At 50.0% G+C, this 24,740-nt stretch overlaps 1 protein-coding gene and 1 long non-coding RNA gene across 3 annotated transcripts; one reads left to right on the top strand and one right to left on the bottom strand.

The window, feature by feature from the left end:
• Nucleotides 1-1,394: 1,394 nt before the first annotated feature.
• Nucleotides 1,395-4,150, bottom strand: LOC132397037 (uncharacterized). Of its 2 annotated transcripts, XR_009513244.1 has the most exons (5): nucleotides 3,147-4,150; nucleotides 2,847-3,022; nucleotides 2,602-2,661; nucleotides 2,092-2,200; nucleotides 1,395-1,551 (listed from the first exon to the last, which is right to left on the bottom strand). It is a non-coding gene; the product is annotated as an uncharacterized LOC132397037 (long non-coding RNA). The 2 variants fall into 2 exon arrangements; XR_009513243.1 differs by having other exon boundaries at nucleotides 1,398-1,551; nucleotides 2,847-4,150.
• Nucleotides 4,151-6,560: 2,410 nt separating this feature from the next.
• Nucleotides 6,561-10,411, top strand: LOC132397035 (protein NYNRIN-like). Its single transcript, XM_059975268.1, has one exon. The coding sequence runs from the start codon at nucleotides 7,645-7,647 to the stop codon at nucleotides 9,733-9,735; it is 2,091 nt and encodes a 696-aa protein (XP_059831251.1). The 5' UTR covers nucleotides 6,561-7,644; the 3' UTR covers nucleotides 9,736-10,411.
• Nucleotides 10,412-24,740: the final 14,329 nt, after the last annotated feature.

Here is a 24,740-nt window from a genome sequence, read left to right as displayed (position 1 = left end):
ACCAGCCGACTCACAGGTGAAGTGTCCCTTGTCCACTCGTTCCCCCCCCCCATCCCTTCCCACTGATCTTCCTCCTGGCACTTATCCTTGTAAGCGGAACAAGTGCTACACCTGCCCTTACACTTCCTCCCTCACCACCATTCAGGGCCCCAGACCGTCCTCCCAGGATCTCCCAGTGGCCACACATTTTAATGACCAGATCATCTATTTCTGCTGCTATGTTTTGATGGTAAAATATCTGTCAAGTCACCAGAAATAACTCCTGGGCTCTCCTTTGAAATGTGTCTTTACAGTCAATTGAGAGTAGTTAGGACTTTGGTTAAGCATTTGATCCAATGATACTTGACATTAAAACACAACAAAAAAAAAACGACAGATACAGAAAATCTGAAATAAAAACTGAAAGAGCCAGAAATCTCCAATAGATGGGCAGCATCAGTGCAAAGTGAAAAAGAATAAATATTTGGATTCATGAACTTTTGACAGGGACCTGAAATAACTCTTTGCACCTCAACAGATAATGCCTGCTCTGCTAATTAATTCTATTTTTGTTTTGTTATGTTCGGTTTCCAATTTTGTACTGAGGCATGAATTTATAACTGTCAGATCCTTACATGAGAGTAGAAGTAATTGAACATGGCAGAGATGTCTCATTCAGTGTTTGATAATCAATTACTTTAAAAAATTAAGTATTTGAGAACCTGCTTGTGAAAAAATGTATTTACAGAACAGACACAAAGTAATGGTATTTGAGAATTCTCTCAATTCCCTCAAGCACTTTCCCTCAAAATCTATTATTTTGAACAGGACATAGACACTCTCCAAGAATCAATGATGCCTCACTGTGAAGGAAGGATTCAGAGGAAGATTCCTGCCCTGCTGCAGGGTGGGCAGAACCTGCAACTGGAACCAACACCTCATGGCTAGAGGTAGAATCAACATTACAACTGTACTTCCCAGTTCCTGGAAGCTGCAGTAAATGTGCATTCGATCAAGAAACCTGAATACAATGGGATATTCATCTACATCCTGACCTACACCATCAATTGGTCTTCTTAACTACATTCCTGTCAATCCTCACACTAAAGTACCCCTCCAAGACAATGTATACAAACAGTTCTATGTACTTCTCCACGTTCTGATCTGTACAATTACACCCTGCATTCAATGCTGTCTCCTTCATGGTTAACATTAACAAATGCTCTACTTCTATTCTTCTGTACAACATACCATATTAGTCTAACTTGCTGATTGTTTCCTTCTCCAATTCTTTCTCTTCTCTCCCTGTACAAGATGTTGGCAAAGCCACACATACAGTACTGCATACACTTCGAGTCACCTGTTTATAGGAAGGATGTTGTTAACCTGGAAAAGGCGCAGGAAAGATACCCGAGGATGTTACCTGGACTGGAGGCTTTAAATTATGAGAGGATGGATGGGTTAGGACTTTTATCCCTGGAGCATAGGAGTTGGAGTGGAAACTTTATGGAGGCTTTTAAAATCCATTGGGGAAAAGCCCCAGTCTTTTCCATCTGGTAGAGGACTCCAAAACTAGAAAATGTAAGATTAAATTGAGAGTTAAAAGGGAACTGAGGAGCAACGTTTTCACACAAAAGGTGGTGCACAGAGTATATAGAACTGGCTGTGAGAGGAAATGATAAAGTTTAGTTCATTTATGACATTTAATGGCTAATTGTACTGGCATATGAGCAGGAAAGGTTGAGAGAGAAATGAGTCAAACACAGACAATGGGACTAGCTCATTTAGACAGCTTGTTATAATGTCTGAATGGGATTGAAGGGCCTGTTTTCATGCTGCATAGCTCTATAACTGTAACTCTAACAGGAAAAGTGAGCACAGAGCAGAAAAAGACAGGACATCCCATATAAAAGAGATGGCCTGAAGATAGCAGGGATAGCTGAAGATACTACCACTAGAAACAAGAAAAACAAAGAGTCACACATAGTGTGAAACTATCTGGTGACAGAATTGAATCTACTCCAGACATCCTACAAACAACATTTACTTGCCAAAGCTGCATAGAAACAGCAGTTGATTCTACATATAATCAAAACCTTAAAACATTCTTACCTCAGAGGTTTGATCAAGAGGAGCCACAGGCCAAGGATAATGATGAATTCTGAGGAAGTGGTCCCTTATACTCATAGTGGAACATCACATGACCATCTCTTCCCTCTACCTATGGGATATTTACACCAGTGAAGATGGATGGTAGGTTTTCTTACAGTGCTCTAGCTACACATGCAGGGTGATCTGAGGACCCTCCCTCAAATATGAAGAACATGATTATGCAGTACTCTGTAGTAAAACACACTTTGTAGTAACGTCTTTAGCCATGAAGAGTGGTCACCACCATGAAGTATCAAATATGCTCCAAGTAAATGAAAGTTTGTACACCATTGCCAAGAACTACACACAGCAAATGCCTCCTTAAATAGTTTGCATTCTCCACACTATATTTCACCAATCTACAGCAACTAACCAGCAGCTCTTTTGGTAAAAGGAAAGATGTAGTGGGTATTAAGAGGGAAGATGGTGAGGGGTACAATGAACATACAGGCTCTAATAATAGTATTTCACCTTCTTATCTGTTGATCACTGTTATAAGGGAATAAATCCAGCAGCCTGCCTTCACTTCTCCTGAAAGTATAAAGATTACATCATAAATTATCAACAGGAGCAGTAAAGGAATATGGTGCCATATCAGCATTTTTCACAGAACTACACAAACTTGTGTTTCCACACCCAACATGACTGTTTGATACCACTTCGGCTTTCCAACAATTATGAAATTTAAATGGATTAGTTGTTAAACAACAGACTACCTTTCAGAAAGTTCTGTGGATACCACTCTGAATAGAGGTCTGTACGGGCAGAACAGAATAGGAAACAACGACAGTCCAATATATAGTTTAAAGCGCTGGTAGATAGACGATAGACTAGGCACAGAATTGGAGTAAATAATATTATCCAGTAAACGAACTGTGAATCTCTGAAATACCTTAAAAAGAGAGAACAACATGACAGGTAAAGGAATGGCAGTAGAGATTCTGAGCAAAAAATTCCCAGTAAATAGATATGAGATCACAAAAACTTCAGAAAAATGGGAAAAAAGAACCAAAAACCTGGTCACAAAATGGCCATGAGAAGGAACGTTTTATGTAAGCTCGTGCGAAGAAATGGAGGCACTAATTAAAAATTACAAACCAAAAGATAAATCTAAGAAAAGAGGGCAAAAAAGAGAACGAGAAATGGAAGTGCTAAAACTCTTCAGAACGGAGGGAGAGAGGCTGAGGAGGACAGGTAGAATATTGATTACAAGCGAGGAAGACACTAAGGTGCTGGAGAAACAGCCTGTTAGAGAGAGAGGAAGGTACAGTGAGAAGCTGGCTTCAGCTCCGTACCTGGATGCGAAAGAAACAGAAAAGCCCCCTCCCTATAATGAGGAAGGAACCCCTAAGCAGTGCCCCCTGCTGACGGGAACAGTAAACATACAGGGAGAAGTACAAGTTTGGGATAATGCGGAGGGGAAAAAGACAATACGAGAAGGAAAAAGCAGCGATATGGAAGGAGATACAGGCAGAAAGGATAAAGGTGGAACAGGCAGAGAAAAAAATGAAAGAAGAGATTGAACGGATGAAATACTTGAGAGAGGAAAAGGAGTATGAGGAGTAGCGGTTATACTATAGAAATAAACAGACTAGAAAAGAAAGTGGCTCATCAGGGCAGGAAGAGATGAGGCATTCAAGAAGAAGTGGAAAAAAGATAGGAGAGGAGAGTCTTGGAGAAACACAAGAGAGAAGGGAATCAAGCACGAGTAAGGATCATGAGGAGTCCCTGCCACAGGTGTACAGACACGGACAGGAAGAAAGAGAAGGTGACTCATTGGAGGAGCAAGAGTTAAGTGGAGAGAGAGAGGATGCGAGAATTTGTGGGGAAGAGGTAGGAGGCAGAAGCCTAGAAAAGCAGGAGGCGGTAGGGGAGCGACTTGCGGAAGTAGAGAGAGAGCCAGATAAGTTACTGAGAGGGGATTGCCAGAGGAGATGTGGAAAATACTCCAGGGGCCAGCCAAGTATTGAATCAGGACAGAAAGGAAGGACTCCACAGGGAGACTGAGGGAAGAAGAGGACCCAGGAGACATTTGTGTGGGAGGCAGTAAAGACATACCCTGAGACAGATGGGGTCAGGTGAGGAGGAGAGCCAGGGCAGGTGGGAAGGAGGAGGAAGAATGATGCTGTTGTTAGTTAAGGGATCAGGACAAGTGCAGTATATCCCTTGGGGATCCCAGGACCTAGAAGGGCTGAAAAACACTCTGCCCAATCTACATGAAGGAGCAGGGAAATGGATTAGAGCCTTTGAAGAAGAAACGGCGGGACGATTATTGGCTGTGGGAGATTTGAAGGCACTGTTGATAAGGTTGATGGGAACCTCCAAATTTAACGAACTAATGGAAATGGCTGGCATAGTAAACTCGAACGACCCGAGAACTGATGGAGACGGGTTTGACAGAGTGAGGCAGAGGGTATGGCAGGCCCTCAGGAAGCTTTACCCACCCAAAGTGGACCCCAAAGTGTTAATAGGGGATCCATTGGGAGACACTGAAAACCCAGCAGCCTACGTAGGAAACCAGTTGAAAAGGTGGAGACTGAGCAAGAGGTGGAGAATAGCTTATTTATCACCACATTGTTCCGGCATAGCATTTTGGATGCAATGCCTCCGCAAGTAAAATCCAAACTGGAGGAAGTGGTTGGGCTAACGTCAATGACCCCACAAGAATTTAGAGACCACGTAGTCCATGTGGTTGAGAAATACCGGAAAGACAAACGAAGGTTGGCTGAGCAGCTGGAAGAGGCGCAAAGAAAGTTAATACAAATGCAGCTCGAAGAACTGAAAAAGAAGGGAAAAGAGAAAAGCAAAAAGATGCTGCCAGCAACCACCGGTCCGAGTACAGCCATCGAACTGGACAAAGCACTGCTATATGGAGGGACTGATCATACTGTAAGACAAGGGCTGGAAAACCCCATGCCAATAGTCGTCTTTGGAGGAGCATTCCCACGAATGCCCTATCAGGAACAGACTAAATTCAAACAGCCCAGAGAGGACTGGAAGTCCCAAGGAGGGGGACAGAGGAGCTATGGGCAGAGGGGACCAATGAGGAAACAGGGGGAAAGAGAGGTAGAGAGGGGATGTAATCAGCCAGGTCACATGAGAAGAGATTCTCCATTTACACCATGGCCTGTTACACACCAGCAGGAACCGATAAGAAAGGAACTAAAGTTTAGCCAAGGACCAGCCCCCACAGGCCCAAGCGGACCTGTGAACCCCTATGCGAGGTATTGGGGTGCCCCGAGAACTCGAGTGGGAATGGACATTACCCAATGAGAACAAGGGAGGCAGACGAGGAACCCATTGTTCAGGTTATGTTAGAAGGGCAACTGACGCCAATGATGACAGATACTGGAGCCACGTACACTTGTGTACAGCCACAGTATGCCCTTCACCTTCCCATGTCAGGAAAGTTTATTAAGACGGTAGGGTTCTCGGGGAAAACACAGTTGACACAGTGCACGGCTCCAGTGCAGTTGAGAATGGGAAATAAAGGAATTGTTTTGCCGGTGCTAGTATCTAAAGGAACTCCGATTAATTTGTTAGGCAGCGATGCCTTATTGAAACTGGAATTAAAATTAGAATGCACCAGAAATGGGCTGAGTGTGGAAAGAGCAGGGGCTCAATTGATAGTGCGAGAAGACAAGAAGGCTAACGTCTTTTGGATAGGAGACATCGCAGATCAGATTCAGGAAACCTGGGAAAAATGGAAAATGGGCGTGCAGGCGATATTACCTAGGGCGGTAATGCCCAAATCTGAGCTACATTGTACAGTGATTTTTGACGAGACTCAGAACAGGGAGTTAGAGGAGAGATGGCACCTGGAGGCATGTACCCAACAGCACCTGGAAGGGGAGGCTGTGATAATTGGAAATCAAGGGGCAGCTTTACAAGTTAAGTGGAACACCTTTTTAGAAAAATGGCACAGGATACCAGAGGCTGCGCCCCACATAACGTTTTTGGTAAACAAGGGATATCAGTCTAAAGACTTAGGACCCTTAGTTAAGAGTGCTGAAACCATGACAGTGTGGAGGAAAATCACGTCAGCGGTGTGGATATCAGAAGACAATAATTGCATTAAAATAATGGTTAGTGTAGATATGGTAGGGACATAGTGTAGATATGATAGATATGAGAGAGGTCGAAATAACTCCCTAACCACACATGCCATTGCTGGGAAAGGAAAGAGGCCAGCAGAAAGATAAAAGGTTAGATGAGTTGCCATCTATTCTGTGGTCACAGTATAACATGGACGTAGGGAAAATAAAAACAGCTAATCCGCTGGAAATAAGGCTGAAAAGGGGAGCAATTCCACCCAGGAGACCACAATGCCCTCTAAGACCAGAAGCAGAAGAGGGAATAGCATCGACAGTGCAGGGGTTCCTTGAAATAGGAGTGCTTAAAAGAACAAACAGTCCATGCAATACCCCGTTGCTGCTGGTCTTAAAAGCAGATAAATCTAAGTGGAGATTGGTGCATGACTTGCGAGCGGTAAATGATGTGGTAGAGGACTGGCCAGCGTAGTCCCCAACCCACACACGCTTTTGACTAATGTTCCACCAGAAGCAAGTTACTTTTCAGTGATTGATTTGTGTTCGGCTTTCTTCAGCGTTCCTCTGGCTGACCAGTGTCAGTATCTGTTTGCATTTACTTACAGAGGTGCTCAGTATACCTATACCAGAATGCCGCAAGGATTTAAACATTCACCACACGTTTTTAATCAGGTGTTGAAGGCAGACCTAGAGGGCATACCATTGGAAAGTACATTGTTACAGTATGTGGATGACCTGTTGATTTGCTCCCACAGCGAGGAACAGTGTGAGGCGGACACTATAACTCTGTTAGAGAAGCTGGCGCACGGAAGACATAAAGTATCCAAAAAGAAACTGCAATTTTGCACGCAGCAAGTGGAATACTTAGGCAGGGTAATATCCAAGGGAGTGAAGGTGATAGCACCAGATCAGATTGAGGCAATAACTAAGGCCCCAAAACCCCAGACAGTAGGGCAGATGATGACGTTTTTGGGAATGGCAGGGTACAGCTCAGATTGGATAGGAGAATATGCTGAGATTGTGGCACCTTTAAGAAAGATAATGAAAGAAGCAGGACATACAAATTGGAAAAACGGCTTACAGTGGAATGGAGAGGCGGAGACAGCTTTCAATGCTATTAAGCAGGAATTGCAGTCAGCACCAGCATTAGTTCTGCCTGACTACGAGAAGGTTTTTCATTTGTATGTATCCAACCGACAGGAGGGTTTTGTCACAGCGGTTCTAACACGAGACAGGCACAGGAAAAGCAAAGCAGCCAATAGCATACTACAGTACGAGACTAGATGAGGTGGCTCAGGGGTATCCACCCTGTTATCAGGGATTGGCGGCGCTGTACTATGCATATGAAAAGGCATCATCTGTAACCCTGGGCTATCCTGTGACTCTGTACACACACCACAAAGAAGCAGAATTGCTGGAAAGAGGGAAATTTGTGCTGACGCCAGCCAGGATAGCAGTGTATCAGATGCTATTGACATTTCCAGACATAACTATACAGAGATGCACTACCAGTAATATAGCTGATTTTGTCCCTTTGGGCTACGAAGGAGAACCCCATGATTGTGTAGGGAAGATGATGGCATTTGCCAAATTGAGAGCAGATTTACGGTCAGAACCACTAGAGGATGCAGATAAAAAGGTTCTGTCCGTAGATGGCTCTTGTTATAGGGACTATGATGGAAATCATGCAGGGTTCTCAGTAGTACAGCAGGATCAGTCGAGCTATAAGATTATTAGGATGGAGTCCTGTCCCCAACCGTGTTCAGCGGAAATCAAAGCCCTGACAGCTGCGTGTGAAATGATGAAAGGTGAGACAGTAGACATCTATACTGATTCGGCATATGTCCATGGAGTATGCCATTTGTTCGGGGCAGTGTGGAAACAGAGAGGTTTTAAAAAAAGCAGTGGAGATCCCATACAACATTGTCAGCGAATTCTAGACTTAATAGAAGCCATGATGAAACCTAAAGCATTGGCTATAGTAAAATGCCAGGCACATAAAAAGGGAAATGATGTAATAACAAAGGGAAATCAAGCTGCGGACAAGGCAGCCAGAAAAGCGTCTGGATGTACATTACCTGTCATTGCCCCCCAGGTAAGCCTAGCTCCAGAACCTGAGGTAGAGGACCTAATTGAAATACAAGGTAAGGCAACTTTGGCAGAACAGACAATGTGGAGAAAAAGGGGGGCCAAGCAGAACCCGGAAGGCTTGTGGAGCACGGAAGACGGTTTGTTGGTAGCGCCCACCCCTCTACTGACGATTCTGATTTCAGAAGCGCATGGGATTGACCATTGTGCAAGGGGAGAAGTGATAAAGCAAATAAAGAAGGATGGTTTTTGGTCACCTTACTTACAGGCTTCAGTGGACTTTGTCTTGTCACAGTGCGAGGTATGCACACAGAATAATATTCGGAAGGGAATTACAACCCCAATAGGTCACATTCCTGTACCTGAAGGACCATTTAAACATCTATTGATCGATTATGTAGACATGATAAAGACAGTGAGAGGGAAAAGATACATACTGGTAGTAATTGATCGATTTAGCAGATGGGTGGAGGCGGTACCTTCAAGAGATCAAGGGGCAAAGACAGTGGTAAAATTTCTGACAAATGAAGTGATCCCAAGGTTTGGAATACCTACAGAAGTTAGCTCAGACAATGGTTCAGCTTTTATCCAGAAAGTGGTCAAACTGGTACTACAAGCGCTGAGGATAAAGCAAAGATTTGGATGTGTATACCACCCTCAGTCGCAGGGCATGGTAGAGAGAATTAATGGAACCCTGAAAGCCAAACTAAACAAAATTTGTGCAGACACTAAACTTAATTGGGTCGATGCTTTACCGTTAGCATTGATGAGTTACCGCATGCAAACTAATCGAATCACATGCCTGACACCACATGAGATGGTCACTGGGAGGCCCATGCCAGTGCCCCAGTGGAGAGGGGCGTATAAGGGACCTAGTTTGGAACAATTGGAAATAGAATTGAAACAATACATGCAGCAGCTAACTATGATACATAGGTCTATTTATGCACTGGAGGCCTTGGGAGAACAGTTAGATGCAACTAGCAAAATGGCGTGGCAGAATAGACAAGCATTGGACTGGCTGTTGGCAGAAGAAGGAGGAGTTTGTGTGATGCTTGGAGAGAAGTGCTGTACTTTTATATCAAATAACACTAGTCCAGAAGGATCATTTACTAAGGCAATGTATAAGTTGAAAAGTCTAAGAAAGGAAGTTAAACAGAATGCAGGGTCCGGACATCAGTTATTCGACTGGTTAGAAAGTAGACTCGGAGGATGGGGAGCACGGCTGATTAAAATGGCAATAACTGTCAGTATTGTATTGTTGAGCTGTGCGTTTGTGCTGTGCTGTTTTCTTCCTTGTCTCAAGTCTCTTGTAGTACGTGCTGCAACCAAACAATTTCCGATGCTCGTGCTCGTGGCAAGCTTAGTGGAGAAAGAAACACCGAAAATGTATCGTTACAGCCTACAACACCTGCAGGATGAACAAGAGCAAAACAACAGTGTGGGAGTAGATTGTAAGGGCTTCTGAGTCTTTTTCCCTGTCTCAGGTACAAAGGGACAGGTTTTTGGCTCAGCGGCCCAGGGTAGCAGGGAGAGAATACTTTGAGGTCCTGGCACAGAAAATTATAGCTTAACCCGAGATTTGGGAATAAGTGCTTGAGTTTATTGAGGCTTTTGTGCGCGGACTCCTAGTCTTCTTTCTCCGGGTCTCAAAGGGGGAATATATTGGAGGATAAAAGTTGCATTCTTTGCTGTGTAACCAAAACTATGTAGTCAGCTTTGAGATTGCTATTTGCAATGTATGTATCCAATTTAGTAGGAGAATGAAATCTTAAGAATGTAGAAGACAATGGTGTGTTAATGAGAGGCTAGCTGAGAGGTGCAGATTATGTATTCAGCATTGTGTTTGCTATCTGCTATGCCTATATCCAATTTAGTAGTAGAATGAAATCTCTGTATTGTCTCTGTACTATTGAACACAACAGTGACTTGGGAATTAGACAAATAAGAAGATAATGGTGTGTTAATGAGAGGCTAGCTCAGAGATAACTGTGGCCAGGGATGAGGTAACTCCTGGCCCAAAAAGTAGATTCGAACATGATTAAGTCAATGGGTGGAAACAATGGTGGCGGATGTACGTGTGATACGCAACTGTAGACCGATTGGATATGTTAATACAACTGGACCAGGAGATTGCTATAAAACATGCTATGTCCGGGGATCAGCGACCAGTTCAATGACTGTCTCAGCTTTAATTTGCAAATTAAAGTCTAACCCTTCTTGAAGAATCTTCTGCGTCTCCTGGTCGTTTGTGGGGCACGAGAAACCACGACAGTAACGGGAGGGAGGGATTGGTGGTGAGTAACGGGGGGAGGGAGTGGTGGTGAGTAACGGGAGGGAGGGATTGGTGGTGAGTAACTGGGGGGAGGGATTGGTGGTGAGTAACGGGGGGAGGGAGTGGTGGTGAGTAACGGGAGGGAGGGATTGGTGGTGAGTAACGGGGGGGAGGGATTGGTGGTGGGTAACGGGGGGGAGGGATTGGTGGTGAGTAACGGGGGGGAGGGATTGGTGGTGAGTAACTGGGGGGAGGGATTGGTGGTGAGTAACGGGGGGGAGGGATTGGTGGTGAGTAACGGGAGGGAGGGATTGGTGGTGAGTAACGGGGGGGAGGGATTGGTGGTGAGTAACGGGAGGGAGGGATTGGTGGTGAGTAACGGGGGGAGGGAGTGGTGGTGAGTAACGGGAGGGAGGGATTGGTGGTGAGTAACTGGGGGGAGGGATTGGTGGTGAGTAACGGGGGGAGGGAGTGGTGGTGAGTAACGGGAGGGAGGGATTGGTGGTGAGTAACGGGGGGAGGGAGTGGTGGTGAGTAACGGGAGGGAGGGATTGGTGGTGAGTAACGGGGGGAGGGAGTGGTGGTGAGTAACGGGAGGGAGGGATTGGTGGTGAGTAACTGGGGGGAGGGATTGGTGGTGAGTAACGGGGGGAGGGAGTGGTGGTGAGTAACGGGAGGGAGGGATTGGTGGTGAGTAACTGGGGGGAGGGATTGGTGGTGAGTAACGGGGGGAGGGAGTGGTGGTGAGTAACGGGAGGGAGGGATTGGTGGTGAGTAACGGGGGGGAGGGATTGGTGGTGGGTAACGGGGGGGAGGGATTGGTGGTGAGTAACGGGGGGGAGGGATTGGTGGTGAGTAACTGGGGGGAGGGATTGGTGGTGAGTAACGGGGGGGAGGGATTGGTGGTGAGTAACGGGAGGGAGGGATTGGTGGTGAGTAACGGGGGGGAGGGATTGGTGGTGAGTAACGGGAGGGAGGGATTGGTGGTGAGTAACGGGGGGGAGGGAGTGGTGGTGGGTAACGGGGGGGGGAGGGATTGGTGGTGGGTAACGGGGGGGAGGGATTGGTGGTGAGTAACGGGAGGGAGGGATTGGTGGTGAGTAACGGGAGGGAGGGATTGGTGGTGAGTAACGGGGGGGAGGGATTGGTGGTGAGTAACGGGGGGGAGGGATTGGTGGTGAGTAACGGGGGGGGAGGGATTGGTGGTGGGTAACGGGAGGGGGAGGGATTGGTGGTGAGTAACGGGAGGGAGGGATTGGTGGTGAGTAACGGGGGGGAGGGATTGGTGGTGAGTAACGGGGGGGAGGGATTGGTGGTGGGTAACGGGAGGGGGAGGGATTGGTGGTGAGTAACGGGAGGGAGGGATTGGTGGTGAGTAACGGGGGGGAGGGATTGGTGGTGGGTAACGGGAGGGGGAGGGATTGGTGGTTGAGAGAAATGATTAAATTAAAGACGGTACTTAAGGAGTCCATTTAGAATGTGCTGAGACAGAAAGAGCGTGCAAAGCAACTTGCAGGGCAACTAATAAACCAATTTGCAAAATGAGGATGAAACAATAGCTTGCTGATTAAAGAAGCGATACGGATAACGGGAAGACATGCTTAACGGTTGAACAATAACGGTGTTAATGCGCTGAGGCTGATAAGTGGGCCAAAGGGTAATCACATTTGTAATTTTGTAATGAGATTAAGGAAGAATGTCTGCACCTCACATGGGTGCAACTCACAAAGTCGTAAACAAGTAGGGTATAAAAAACTGTGCAAAGTGTAATTCGGCACTCAATCTAGCAGGAGCTGGTTGGGTCCGACTCTGCAGACTCGAAAAATAAAGTTTACCGTTCTGCAAATTGCTGAGACTCAGTGTGTTTCTGACAACGTGGGGGCTCGTCCGGGATCCACACTCCGGCCGCGGTGGACACGAGGAAGGACATCGGAGACGGTGCACCCCGCCGAGTTTGGTGGTCCCTGACTCCTTGCTCGTCGCTCCGGCGCGGCTTGAGCGAGTGACATCCGGACAGCGCAGAGCGGTAAACGGGGAGAAGGGGACAGTATCTGGTACTGGAAGTCCCCAGGACGCACCGGGTAAGTGCCTACTATTATAGTAGAAGGGTGCGGGAATAAGTAAGGACGGAGAAGACCGGGATAGCAACCCGGGGGTCCTCCTGATAAAAGTCCTTGGGACGCACCGGGTAAAGTGCCTACTGTTGCAGTAGAAGGGTGCGGGATTAAGTAAGAGCGGAATAAGATGGGAGGGGGTGGCTCTAAAAAGAAAGAGGAAACGGAAAGACCGGGACCATACCCGGGGGTTCCTCCTGATAGCCCCCTCGGTAGAATGTTTGAGAATTGGGGATGTGGAAGACTAAAAGGGAAACAAAAGAAAAAAAATGATACAGTACTGTTTAATTTGGTTGAAACAGCCGATAGAAAAACCTGCGGTCTGGTGGCCGCGGCTTGGGTCTGAGGAGGATTGGGTACGACAAGCCTTAAACATTTACGTTAATTCAAAACCAAATGTAAAACCGGAAGAAATTGCTTATTTGTAACAACAAAGAGTTTTAAATTGGGCATTAAAGGGGAGCGGAAGTGGGACCCACTCGATCATTTACCCCCTCCCTATGTCCAGCCTTCTGCGCCCCTTGCGGGAGCAGAGGGAGGACGTGAAGAAAGTGAAAAAACAGAAGAAATAGACCCGGAGAGGGAAGAGAGGGATGTTAGGGAAAAAGCAAAAGCAAGGATCGAAACAAGGAGTGTGACAGGAGCAGATAAGAAAAAGAAGGACGAATCAAAAAGGGAAGAGGTATCGATGTATCCCCTTCGAGAGGTTCCAATGGGAGGAGCACGAGGAGGGACAGGATTTGTAAACGTCCCTCTGACAAGTACCGAAGTACGAGGATTTAAGAAAGATATGAAAACTTTATTAGAAGATCCAATGGGACTGGCAGAACAGTTGGATCAATTCTTAGGACCTAATGTTTACACTTGGGAAGAAATGCATGCGATTATGGGAACGCTATTTTCTGCACAAGAGAGGCAAATGATACGACAAGCTGCAATATCAATTTGGGGAAGGGAACAGCCGAATGAGTTACCGGGGGACCGGAAATTTCCAGCAAACGACCCACAGTGGGATAAACAAGCAGAAGAGGGAAGACGCAATATGCGACAGTGGCGAGAGTACATCATTAAGGGAATAAGGGAGGCTGTGCCAAAAGGTCACAACTTTGCCAAGGCGTTTGGAAACCACCAAGGGAAAGATGAGAGCCCAACCGACTTCCTCGATAGGGTGCGGAAAAATGTGCAACAGTATGCGGGGGTGGACCCTAATTCGGCAGTAGGGGAACAATTCATACGAATTGAATTTGTATCAAAAGCATGGCAAGACATCCGGAAGAAGCTTGAGAAACAGGAAGATTGGAACGAAAAACCACTGAGTGAATTACTGAGACAGGCCCAAAAGGTCTATGTCCAGAGAGATGAGGAAAATCAGAAAAAGGCAGCGAAAGTAATGGTTCAAACCATCCGCCAAGTAAACTCAGAGAACAAAGAGAAAAGGGAAGCAAGGCCAGAGAGAAGCGGCTGTACTGAGGGAAGGAGGATGAGGAGGGCGGCACGATGTTTTTACTGCAATGAGGAAGGCCACTTTAAGAGGGAGTGCCCAAGATATCGAAAAGAAGTCCGAGCTTATGCCCTCATGGAAGAAGAATAGGGGTGTCAGGGGTCCCAACCCTTGGGGACGAGATACAAACAGGAACCCCTGGTAAATTTAAAATTAGGTCCTCAAGGGTCAGAAGTAACCTTCATAGTCGACTCAGGAGCTGAAAGAACTAGTATAATCCAAGCCCCTCCGGGAACCAAGATTGGGACCAAAACCATTGGGGTTTCCGGAATAGGAGGAAAAACTATGCAGGTCCCAATAATAGAAGATGTACAGATAAAATGCGACGACCGGGAAGGTATCCAGGATGTGTTATTACTTCCGTCAGCCGGATTCAACTTATTGGGAAGAGATTTGCAGGCACTGCTAGGGATCCGGACGGTGCCATATCAAGGTGAAATTCAGGTGAAACTGTTCGTAATGACTGAAAAGGATGATCAGGAAATAAAGGCCAGTGTCTGGTATCAAGAAGGTAATCGGGGCGGCCTGGACATCACCCCACTGAAAATCACCCTGTTGCCAAACAGCCGCCCGGTGAGAAGACGGCAATATCCCATTGCCATGGAAGGGAGGAGGGGATTACAACCTGTAATTGAGACATTAGTATCAGATGGACTCCTGGAAGAATGTATGTCACCCTTTAATACCCCCATCCTACCGGTCCGAAAGCCCGACGGCACGTATCGAATGGTTCAAGATCTGAGAGGCTTAAATGCGGTAGTCCAAACACGATACCCGGTAGTGCCTAACCCCTATACATTAATGAGCAAAATACCTCCTGAACATGAATGGTTCAGTGTGATAGATCTAAAAGATGCCTTTTGGAGTTGCCCGTTGGAGGAAGGTAGCCGAGATATGTTCGCATTTGAATGGGAAAATCCCTTCACTGGGCGGAAGAAGCAACTCCGGTGGACCGTCTTGCCCCAGGGGTTCACGGAGTCCCCAAACCTATTTGAACAGGTACTGGAGCAAGTATTGGCTGGATTCCATTGTACCGAAAAGAACCAACTATTACAGTATGTCGATGACCTACTACTATCGGGACCAGCAGAGGAGGTAGTGCGAGACAATACTATAAGACTCCTGAATTACCTAGGAGAAAAAGGATTGCGGGTGTCCAAGAAGAAACTGCAATTTGTCGAGAAGGAAATAACATATCTCGGACACAGAGTCAGTAAAGGGCACCGCCAAATAACCCCAGAAAGAATAGCGGGAATAACTAAAATACCGCTTCCCAGGACAAAGAAGGAAATAAGACAATTTCTGGGCTTAGTGGGCTATTGCCGGATTTGGATAGAGAATTATACCTCCCTGGTGAAGTTTATGTACGACAAATTGGCAAAGGAAGACCGGGGAATAATCAGCTGGACCGAAGAAGAAGAACAGAAGTTCAGGAAAATAAAAGGGCAACTAATTCGGGCCCCGGTATTAACACTGCCAGCACTGGAAAAGCCCTTTCAGCTGTATGCAACAAACAATGAAGGAACTGCGTTAGGAGTACTAACCCAAGAAAAAGGAGGAAAGCGGCAACCTGTGGCCTTTTTATCAAAAATGTTAGACCCGGTATCCCAGGGATGGCCGACGTGCATACAAGCCGTAGCGGCAGCAGCCGTACTAGTAGAAGAAGCACGGAAATTAACCTTTGGGGGAAGAATGACGGTGTATACCCCGCACTCCGTTAGCACCCTCTTAGCCCAAAAAGCTCAGCGGTGGTTGACGGACTCTCGCATACTGAAATACGAAACCATTCTGATGGTCGGGGATGATTTAAGCTTTGAAAAGAACAATAGTTGTAACCCGGCACAGTTCTTATACGGGGAATCAACAGGGGAGGAAACCGAGCATAACTGCGTGGAGCTAACAGACCTTCAGACAAAAAGTAGGGAAGATCTACAAGAAGTTCCCCTAATTGAAGGCGAGGAACTATATATCGACGGCTCCTCCAGATGCATCAATGGGATACGACACAGTGGATATGCTATTATAAACGGGAGGACTAGGGAGACGGTGGAGTCCGGCCGGCTCCCGGGTAATTGGTCAGCCCAGTCTTGTGAACTATATGCCTTGCAGAGGGGACTGCAACTGTTAAGAAACAAAATAGGCACTATATACACCGATTCTAAGTATGCCTATGGAGTGGTACACACCTTCGGAAAGATTTGGAAAGAACGGGGGTTGATAACAGCCAGGGGAAGGGAATTAGCTCACGAACAAATGATAAGCATGACTCTGGAAGCTCTAACATTACCTCAAGAAATTGCAGTGGTTCACGTTCCAGGACATCAACGAGGAACAGCCCCGGAAGCAATAGGAAACCGGCTCGCAGATGAAGAAGCCAAACGGGCAGCAATGGAAAAAACGGTCCGACTTCTAACCCTGATACCAATAAGGGAAGGGCTTAACAAACTACCAGTCTTCACCCAAGTAGAAATAGACGCTATGAGCCAGCTGGGAGCCCGACAAACATCAGAAGGCGAGTGGAAGACCCCCGACGGACGGCAAGTACTGAATAAGGAAGTAACTCGTCATATACTGCAACAACTACACCAACAAAGCCATTGGGGAGTGCAAGCTATGTGCGACACTATCCTAAGGGACTATGTTTGTAAAGGGATATTAATCTGTGACGCCTTAGGAATCCAGTGGAAGCTGCACACCCCCTGGCACCCTCAGAGCTCAGGAAGAGTTGAGAGGATGAACAGTACTCTGAAGACGCAATTGACAAAACTAATGATGGAAACCAAGCTACCCTGGACCAAGTGTCTACCCCTGGCCCTACTAAGAATCCGCACGGCTCCTCGAAAAGATATAGGAGTATCCCCTTATGAAATGTTGTTTGGCCTTCCATATTGGAACAAGGTGGAGGGCTATCCTTCCCTGCAAGGGGGAGATGTCTTTGTAAGGGACTATTTACAGGCACTGTCTCGTTCTTTTGCAGAATTGCGCAGGAAGGGGTTACTCGCACAAACCCCACCTCTGGACTTCGCACTCCACCGAACTCAGCCCAGTGACTGGGTCCTGATTAAGACTTGGAAGCCAGAGAAGTTACAGCCGCAGTGGGAAGGCCCATTCCAGGTGCTACTGACCACCGAAGCCGCAGTAAGGACAAAAGAAAAAGGGTGGACCCACGCTGCGAGAATCAAGGGACCCGTAAAGCCCGAAGAAGGTGCAGAATGGACTTGCGTCCAGGGAGAAGACCCGATGGTGCTAAAGCTCAAAAGACGGACAGAATGAACTTTGGGACTGTAATGTATATACTGCTATTGTTGAGAAGCGCTGAAGGGGGATGTGATAAGTGCAGGACGACGGTAAGGGTGGGCATGACGGTTTTTCCAGGGTCCTTTGTATCACACTCGCATGTAAACGAGAAATGTTATGACTACAACAAAAAGGAGGAATGCCTGGAAAACGGAAGGCGATATTATCAAGTAAGAAATAAGGGATATGTGTGGGGGTTTGGGGGCCAAGGATTAGGGGTATATGGGAGTGTTACCACTTGTCCTCCCAAGGATAAATGGCTATGCATTAACAAGGGAGGACAGTGGGATATTCCCTCAATATTGGTAGACGATTATGTGGATAAAGTTAAGGAAACTATAATCCAGAATGAGAAAAAGAAAATAGCTGAGGAAACTCAACACAGACAAAAAGCTGCAGTCTCCACAGACCCATCGATATACCAAGAAATAGAAAGGGAGATTACGCTACCAGACGTAAAAGAAAACCTCTTTATAGATCTGGCAACTCGGGTAGCAGGCAGTCTAAATATTAGCAACTGTTGGGTCTGTGGAGGGCCACACATGAGTGAACAATGGCCTTGGCGGGGTGAAAGCCTAAATACATGGGAATTAATTCAGCGGAACTGGACGGTGGTTAAGGATAGAAGGAAGCAGGGGTGGGAACTAACGAATCTCCCCGAAGGACAAATATGTGTTGCGCGGGACGGGGAAATAAAAGTAGGAAAAAGCCCCTGTCAGAGCATTAAGTATAAAGAGCAGAGCGGAAACATTACCTGGTGGCCAGAGGAACCGAAATGGTATATTACCATAGAACCAAAAGGAAACTGTACGCCCCTCGGGAATACCCCCTAAGTATGGAATTGTACTGGAATGGACCCATACCACGGAATTCCCGGGGTGAGCGAGGTTTGGGACAAAGGACAGGGTGTTGCCCCAGAGGGATTGTTTTGGATTTGCAGAGGTAGGGCATACACACGCCTGTTGCCCAACTGGGGGGGAGTGTGTTTCCTGGGAATTATCCGGCCTGAATTCTTCCTGTTGCCCGAGGAGGATGACAAAGCATTGGGGGTAAAGGCATTTGATTCCCTACGAAGAAGTAGGCGAGAGTTGCAGGTTGGAGACTGGGGAGATGGCTGGCCACCCGCCCGGATTATTGAGTATTATGGACCAGCGACCTGGGCTCAGGATGGGTCTTGGGGATATAGGACGCCCATATACATGCTAAACCGAATAATCAGACTACAGGCAGTGGTAGAAGTAATTACAAATCAGACTGCATTGGCCCTGGAACTACCAGCTAAGCAACAAAATCAGATGCGCACTGCTATTTATCAGAACCGCTTGGCATTAGATTATTTGCTTGCGGCTGAAGGAGGAGTATGTGGAAAGTTTAATCTAACCAACTGCTGCTTAAAGATAGATGACAACGGAAAGGTGGTTCAAAAAATATCAGATAAAATAAGGAAACTGGCCCACGTGCCGGTACAGACCTGGAAGCCGCTGGGGTATTGGGACTGGCTGGACGGATGGTTGAAAGGAGGCTGGTGGCGAACCGCTTTAGGGGTTATAGGAGGGGGATTGATGGTCCTCCTTCTGCTACCATGTCTGATCCCCTGCTTGCGGGAGCTAGTAGCTCGGGTGGCAAGACAAGTCATGCAACCAGGGGCCCCAGCTGATCCTGTTCAGGTACTCCTACAAAGGGAAATAGAGCTAGAGGAAGAAGCCTATGTAAACCCGTGGCAAAAGCCCAACTGATAGCACATTCTAAAAAGAAAAAGGGTGGATTGAGAGAAATGATTAAATTAAAGACGGTACTTAAGGAGTCCATTTAGAATGTGCTGAGACAGAAAGAGCGTGCAAAGCAACTTGCAGGGCAACGTATAAACCAATTTGCAAAATGAGGATGAAACAATAGCTTGCTGATTAAAGAAGCGATACGGGTAATGGGAAGACATGCTTAACGGTTGAACAATAACGGTCAAAATGCGCTGAGGCTGATAAGTGGGCCAAAGGGTAATCACATTTGTAATTTTGTAATGAGATTAAGGAAGAATGTCTGCACCTCACATGGGTGCAACTCACAAAGTCGTAAACAAGTAGGGTATAAAAAACTGTGCAAAGTGTAATTCGGCACTCAATCTAGCAGGAGCTGGTTGGGTCCGACTCTGCAGACTCGAAAAATAAAGTTTACCGTTCTGCAAATTGCTGAGACTCAGTGTGTTTCTGACAGTGGTGGGTAACGGGGGGGAGGGATTGGTGGTGGGTAACGGGAGGGGGAGGGATTGGTGGTGAGTAACGGGAGGGGGAGGGATTGGTGGTGAGTAACGGGAGGGAGGGATTGGTGGTGGGTAACGGGAGGGGGTGGGGTTGGTGGTGGTTAACGGGAGGGGGAGGGATTGGTGGTGAGTAACGGGAGGGAGGCATTGGTGGTGGGTAACGGGAGGGGGTGGGGTTGGTGGTGAGTAACGGGAGGGGTGAGGGATTGGTGGTGAGTAACGGGAGGGAGGGATTGGTGGTGGGTAACGGGAGGGGGTGGGGTTGGTGGTGAGTAACGGGAGGGGTGAGGGATTGGCGGTGGATAACGGGAGGGGTGAGGGTTTGGTGGTGGGTAACGGGAGGGGGGAGGGATTGGTGGTGGGTAACGGGAGGGGGAGGGATTGGTGGTGGGTAACGGGAGGGAGGGATTGGTGGTGGGTAACGGGAGGGGGAGGGATTGGTGGTGGGTAACGGGAGGGAGGGATTGGTGGTGGGTAACGGGAGGGAGGGATTGGTGGTGGGTAACGGGAGGGGGAGGGATTGGTGGTGGGTAACGGGAGGGAGGGATTGGTGGTGGGTAACGGGAGGGAGGGATTGGTGGTGGGTAACGGGAGGGGGAGGGATTGGTGGTGGGTAACGGGAGGGAGGGATTGGTGGTGGGTAACGGGAGGGAGGGATTGGTGGTGGGTAACGGGAGGGGGAGGGATTGGTGGTGGGTAACGGGAGGGAGGGATTGGTGGTGGGTAACGGGAGGGAGGGATTGGTGGTGGGTAACGGGAGGGGGAGGGATTGGTGGTGGGTAACGGGAGGGAGGGATTGGTGGTGGGTAACGGGAGGGGGAGGGATTGGTGGTGGGTAACGGGAGGGGGAGGGTTTGGTGGTGAGTAACGGGGGGGGAGGGATTGGTGGTGGGTAACGGGAGGGGGAGGGATTGGTGGTGGGTAACGGGAGGGAGGGATTGGTGGTGGGTAACGGGAGGGGGAGGGATTGGTGGTGAATAACGGGAGGGAGGGATTGGTGGTGGGTAACGGGAGGGGGAGGGATTGGTGGTGGGTAACGGGAGGGAGGGATTGGTGGTGGGTAACGGGAGGGGGAGGGATTGGTGGTGAGTAACGGGAGGGAGGGATTGGTGGTGGGTAACGGGAGGGGGTGGGGTTGGTGGTGAGTAACGGGAGGGGTGAGGGATTGGCGGTGGGTAACGGGAGGGGTGAGGGGTTGGTGGTGAATGACGGGAGGGGGAGGGTTTGGTGGTGGGTAATGGGAGGGGGGAGGGATTGGTGGTGAGTAACGGGGGGGAGGGATTGGTGGTGGGTAACGGGAGGGGGAGGGATTGGTGGTGGGTAACGGGAGGGAGGGATTGGTGGTGAGTAACGGGAGGGGTGAGGGATTGGTGGTGAGTAACGGGAGGGAGGGATTGGTGGTGAGTAACGGGAGGGAGGGATTGGTGGTGGGTAACGGGAGGGGTGAGGGATTGGCGGTGGGTAACAGGAGGGTGAGGGATTGGCGGTGGGTAACTGGAGGGAGAGGGTTTGGTGGAGGGGTTGGTGGTGGGTAACGGGAGGGGGGAGGGATTGGTGGTGAGTAACGGGGGGGAGGGATTGGTGGTGGGTAACGGGAGGGGGAGGGATTGGTGGTGGGTAACGGGAGGGAGGGATTGGTGGTGAGTAACGGGAGGGGTGAGGGATTGGTGGTGAGTAACGGGAGGGAGGGATTGGTGGTGAGTAACGGGAGGGAGGGATTGGTGGTGGGTAACGGGAGGGGTGAGGGATTGGCGGTGGGTAACAGGAGGGTGAGGGATTGGCGGTGGGTAACGGGAGGGGGAGGGTTTGGTGGTGGGTAAGGGGAAGGGGAAGGATTGGTGATGGGTAACGGGAGGGGGAGGGATTGGTGGTGGGGAGGGGGAGGGATTGGTGGTGGGGAGGGGGAGGGGTTGGTGGTGAGTAACGGGAGGGTGAGGGGTTGGTGGTGAGTAACGGGAGGGGTGAGGGGTTGGTGGTGAGTAACGGGAGGGGGAGGGATTGGTGGTGGGTAACGCGAGGGGTGAGGGGTTGGTGGTGAGTAACGGGAGGGGGAGGGATTGGTGGTGGGTAACGGGGGGGAGGGATTGGTGGTGAGTAACGGGAGGGGGAGGGATTGGTGGTGGGTAACGGGGGGAGGGATTGGTGGTGAGTAACGGGAGGGGGAGGGATTGGTGGTGGGGAGGGGGAGGGGTTGGTGGTGGGTAACGGGAGGGGGAGGGGTTGTTGGTGAGTAACGGGAGGGGGGAGGGATTGGTGGTGGTAACGGGAGGGGGAGGGATTGGTGGTGGGTAACGGGAGGGGGAGGGATTGGTGGTGGGGAGGGGGAGGGGTTGGTGGTGGGTAACGGGAGGGGGAGGGGTTGGTGGTGGGTAACGGGAGGGGTGAGGGATTGTTGGTGAGTAACGGGAGGGGGGAGGGATTGGTGGTGGTAACGGGAGGAGGATTGGTGGTGGGTAACGGGAGGGGGGAGGGATTGGTGGTGAGTAACGGGGGGGAGGGATTGGTGGTGGGTAACGGGAGGGAGGGATTGGTGGTGAGTAATGGGGGGGAGGGATTGGTGGTGAGTAACGGGAGGGGGAGGGATTGGTGGAGGGTAACAGGAGGGGGAGGGGTTGGTGGTGAGTAACGGGAGGAGGAGGGATTGGAGGTGAGTAACGAGAGGGGTGAGGGATTGGTGATGAGTAACGGGGGGAGGGGTTGGTGGAGGGTAACGGGAGGGGGAGGGGTTGGTGGTGGGTAACGGGAGGGGGAGGGTTTGGTGGTGGGTAAGGGGAAGGGGAAGGATTGGTGATGGGTAACGGGAGGGGGAGGGATTGGTGGTGGGTAACGGGAGGGGGAGGGTTTGGTGGTGAGTAACGGGGGGGGAGGGATTGGTGGTGGGTAACGGGAGGGGGAGGGATTGGTGGTGAGTAACGGGAGGGGGAGGGATTGGTGGAGGGTAACAGGAGGGGGAGGGGTTGGTGGTGAGTAACGGGAGGAGGAGGGATTGGAGGTGAGTAACGAGAGGGGTGAGGGATTGGTGATGAGTAACGGGGGGAGGGTTTGGTGGTGGGTAACGGGAGGGGGAGGGATTGGTGGTGGGGAGGGGGAGGGGTTGGTGGTGGGGAGGGGGAGGGATTGGTGGTGGGGAGGGGGAGGGATTGGTGGTGAGTAACGGGAGGTTGAGGGGTTGGTGGTGGGTGACGGGAGGGGTGAGGGATTGGCGGTGAGTAACGGGAGGGAGGGATTGGTGGTGGGGAGGGGGAGGGATTGGTGGTGGGTAACGGGAGGGGGAGGGTTTGGTGGTGGGTAACGGGAGGGGGAGGGTTTGGTGGTGGGTAACGGGAGGGAGGGATTGGTGGTGAGTAACGGGAGGGGGAGGGATTGGTGGTGGGTAACAGGAGGGGGAGTGGTTGGTGGTGGGTGACGGGAGGAGGAGGGATTGGTGGTGGGTAACGGGAGGGGTGAGGGATTGGTGGTGGGTAACGGGAGGGGTGAGGGATTGGCGGTGAGTAACGGGGGGAGGGTTTGGTGGTGGGTAACGGGAGGAGGAGGGATTGGTGGTGGGTAACGGGAGGGGGGAGGGATTGTTGGTGAGTATCGGGAGGGAGGGATTGGTGGTGGGTAACGGGAGGGAGGGATTGGTGGTGAGTAACGGGGGGAGGGATTGGTGGTGGGTAACGAGAGGGGGTGGGATTGGTGGTGGGTAACGGGAGGGGTAAGGGATTGGTGGTGGGTAACGGGAGGGAGGGATTGGTGGTGAGTAACGGGAGGGAGGGATTGGTGGTGAGTAACGGGGGGGAGGGATTGGTGGTGGGTAACGAGAGGGGGTGGGATTGGTGGTGGGTAACGGGAGGGAGGGATTGGTGGTGAGTAACGGGGGGGAGGGATTGGTGGTGGGTAACGAGAGGGGGTGGGATTGGTGGTGGGTAACGGGAGGGAGGGATTGGTTGTGGGTAACGGGAGGAGGAGGGATTGGTGGTGAGTAACAGGGGGAGGGATTGGTGGTGGGTAACGGGAGGGGGGAGGGATTTGTTGTGGGTAACGGGAGGGGGAGGGATTGGTGGTGAGTAACTAGAGGGAGGGATTGGTGGTGAGTAACGAGAGGGGTGAGGGATTGGTGATGAGTAACGGGAGGGAGGGATTGGTGGTGGGTAACGGGAGGGGGAGGGATTGGTGGTGAGTAACGGGGGGAGGGATTGGTGGTGAGTAACGAGAGGGGTGAGGGATTGGTGGTGAGTAACGGAGGGGGAGGGGTTGGTGGAGGGTAACGGGAGGGGGAGGGGTTGGTGGAGGGTAACGGGAGGGGGAGGGGTTGGTGGTGGTGGGTAACTGGAGGGGGAGGGTTTGGTGGTGGGGAGGGGGAGGGTTTGGTGGTGGGGAGGGGGAGGGGTTGGTGTTGGGTAACGGAAGGGGTGAGGGATTGGTGGTGGGTAACGGGAGGGAGGGATTGGTTGTGGGTAACGGGAGGGGGAGGGATTGGTGGTGGGTAACGGGAGGGAGGGATTGGTGGTGGGTAACGGGAGGAGGAGGGATTGGTGGTGAGTACCGGGAGGGGTGAGGGATTGGTGGTGGGTAACGGGAGGGAGGGATTGGTGGTGAGTAACGGGAGGGAGGGATTGGTGGTGGGTAACGGGAGTGGGAGGGATTGGTGGTGGGTAACGGGAGGGCTGAGGGATTGGTGGTGGGTAACGGGAGGAGGGAGGGTTTGGTGGTGGGTAAGCGGAGGGGGGAGGGATTGGTGGTGAGTAACGGGAGGGGGAGGGATTGGTGGTGGGTAACTAGAGGGAGGAATTGGTGGTGGGTAACGGGAGGGGGGAGGGATTGGTGGTGAGTAACGGGGGGAGGGTTTGGTGGTGGGTAACGGGAGTGGGAGGGATTGGTGGTGGGTAACGAGAGGGCTGAGGGATTGGTGGTGGGTAACGGGAGGGGGGAGGGTTTGGTGGTGGGTAAGCGGAGGGGGGAGGGATTGGTGGTGAGTAACGGGAGGGAGGGATTGGTGGTGGGGAGGGGGAGGGATTGGTGGTGGGTAACGGGAGGGGGAGGGTTT

Source organism: Hypanus sabinus, chromosome 7, assembly GCF_030144855.1.
Source record: "Hypanus sabinus isolate sHypSab1 chromosome 7, sHypSab1.hap1, whole genome shotgun sequence".
Lineage (NCBI taxonomy): Eukaryota > Metazoa > Chordata > Chondrichthyes > Myliobatiformes > Dasyatidae > Hypanus > Hypanus sabinus.
Note: the sequence above shows the minus strand (reverse complement) of the source record. Positions and strands in the feature narration are given on the sequence as shown.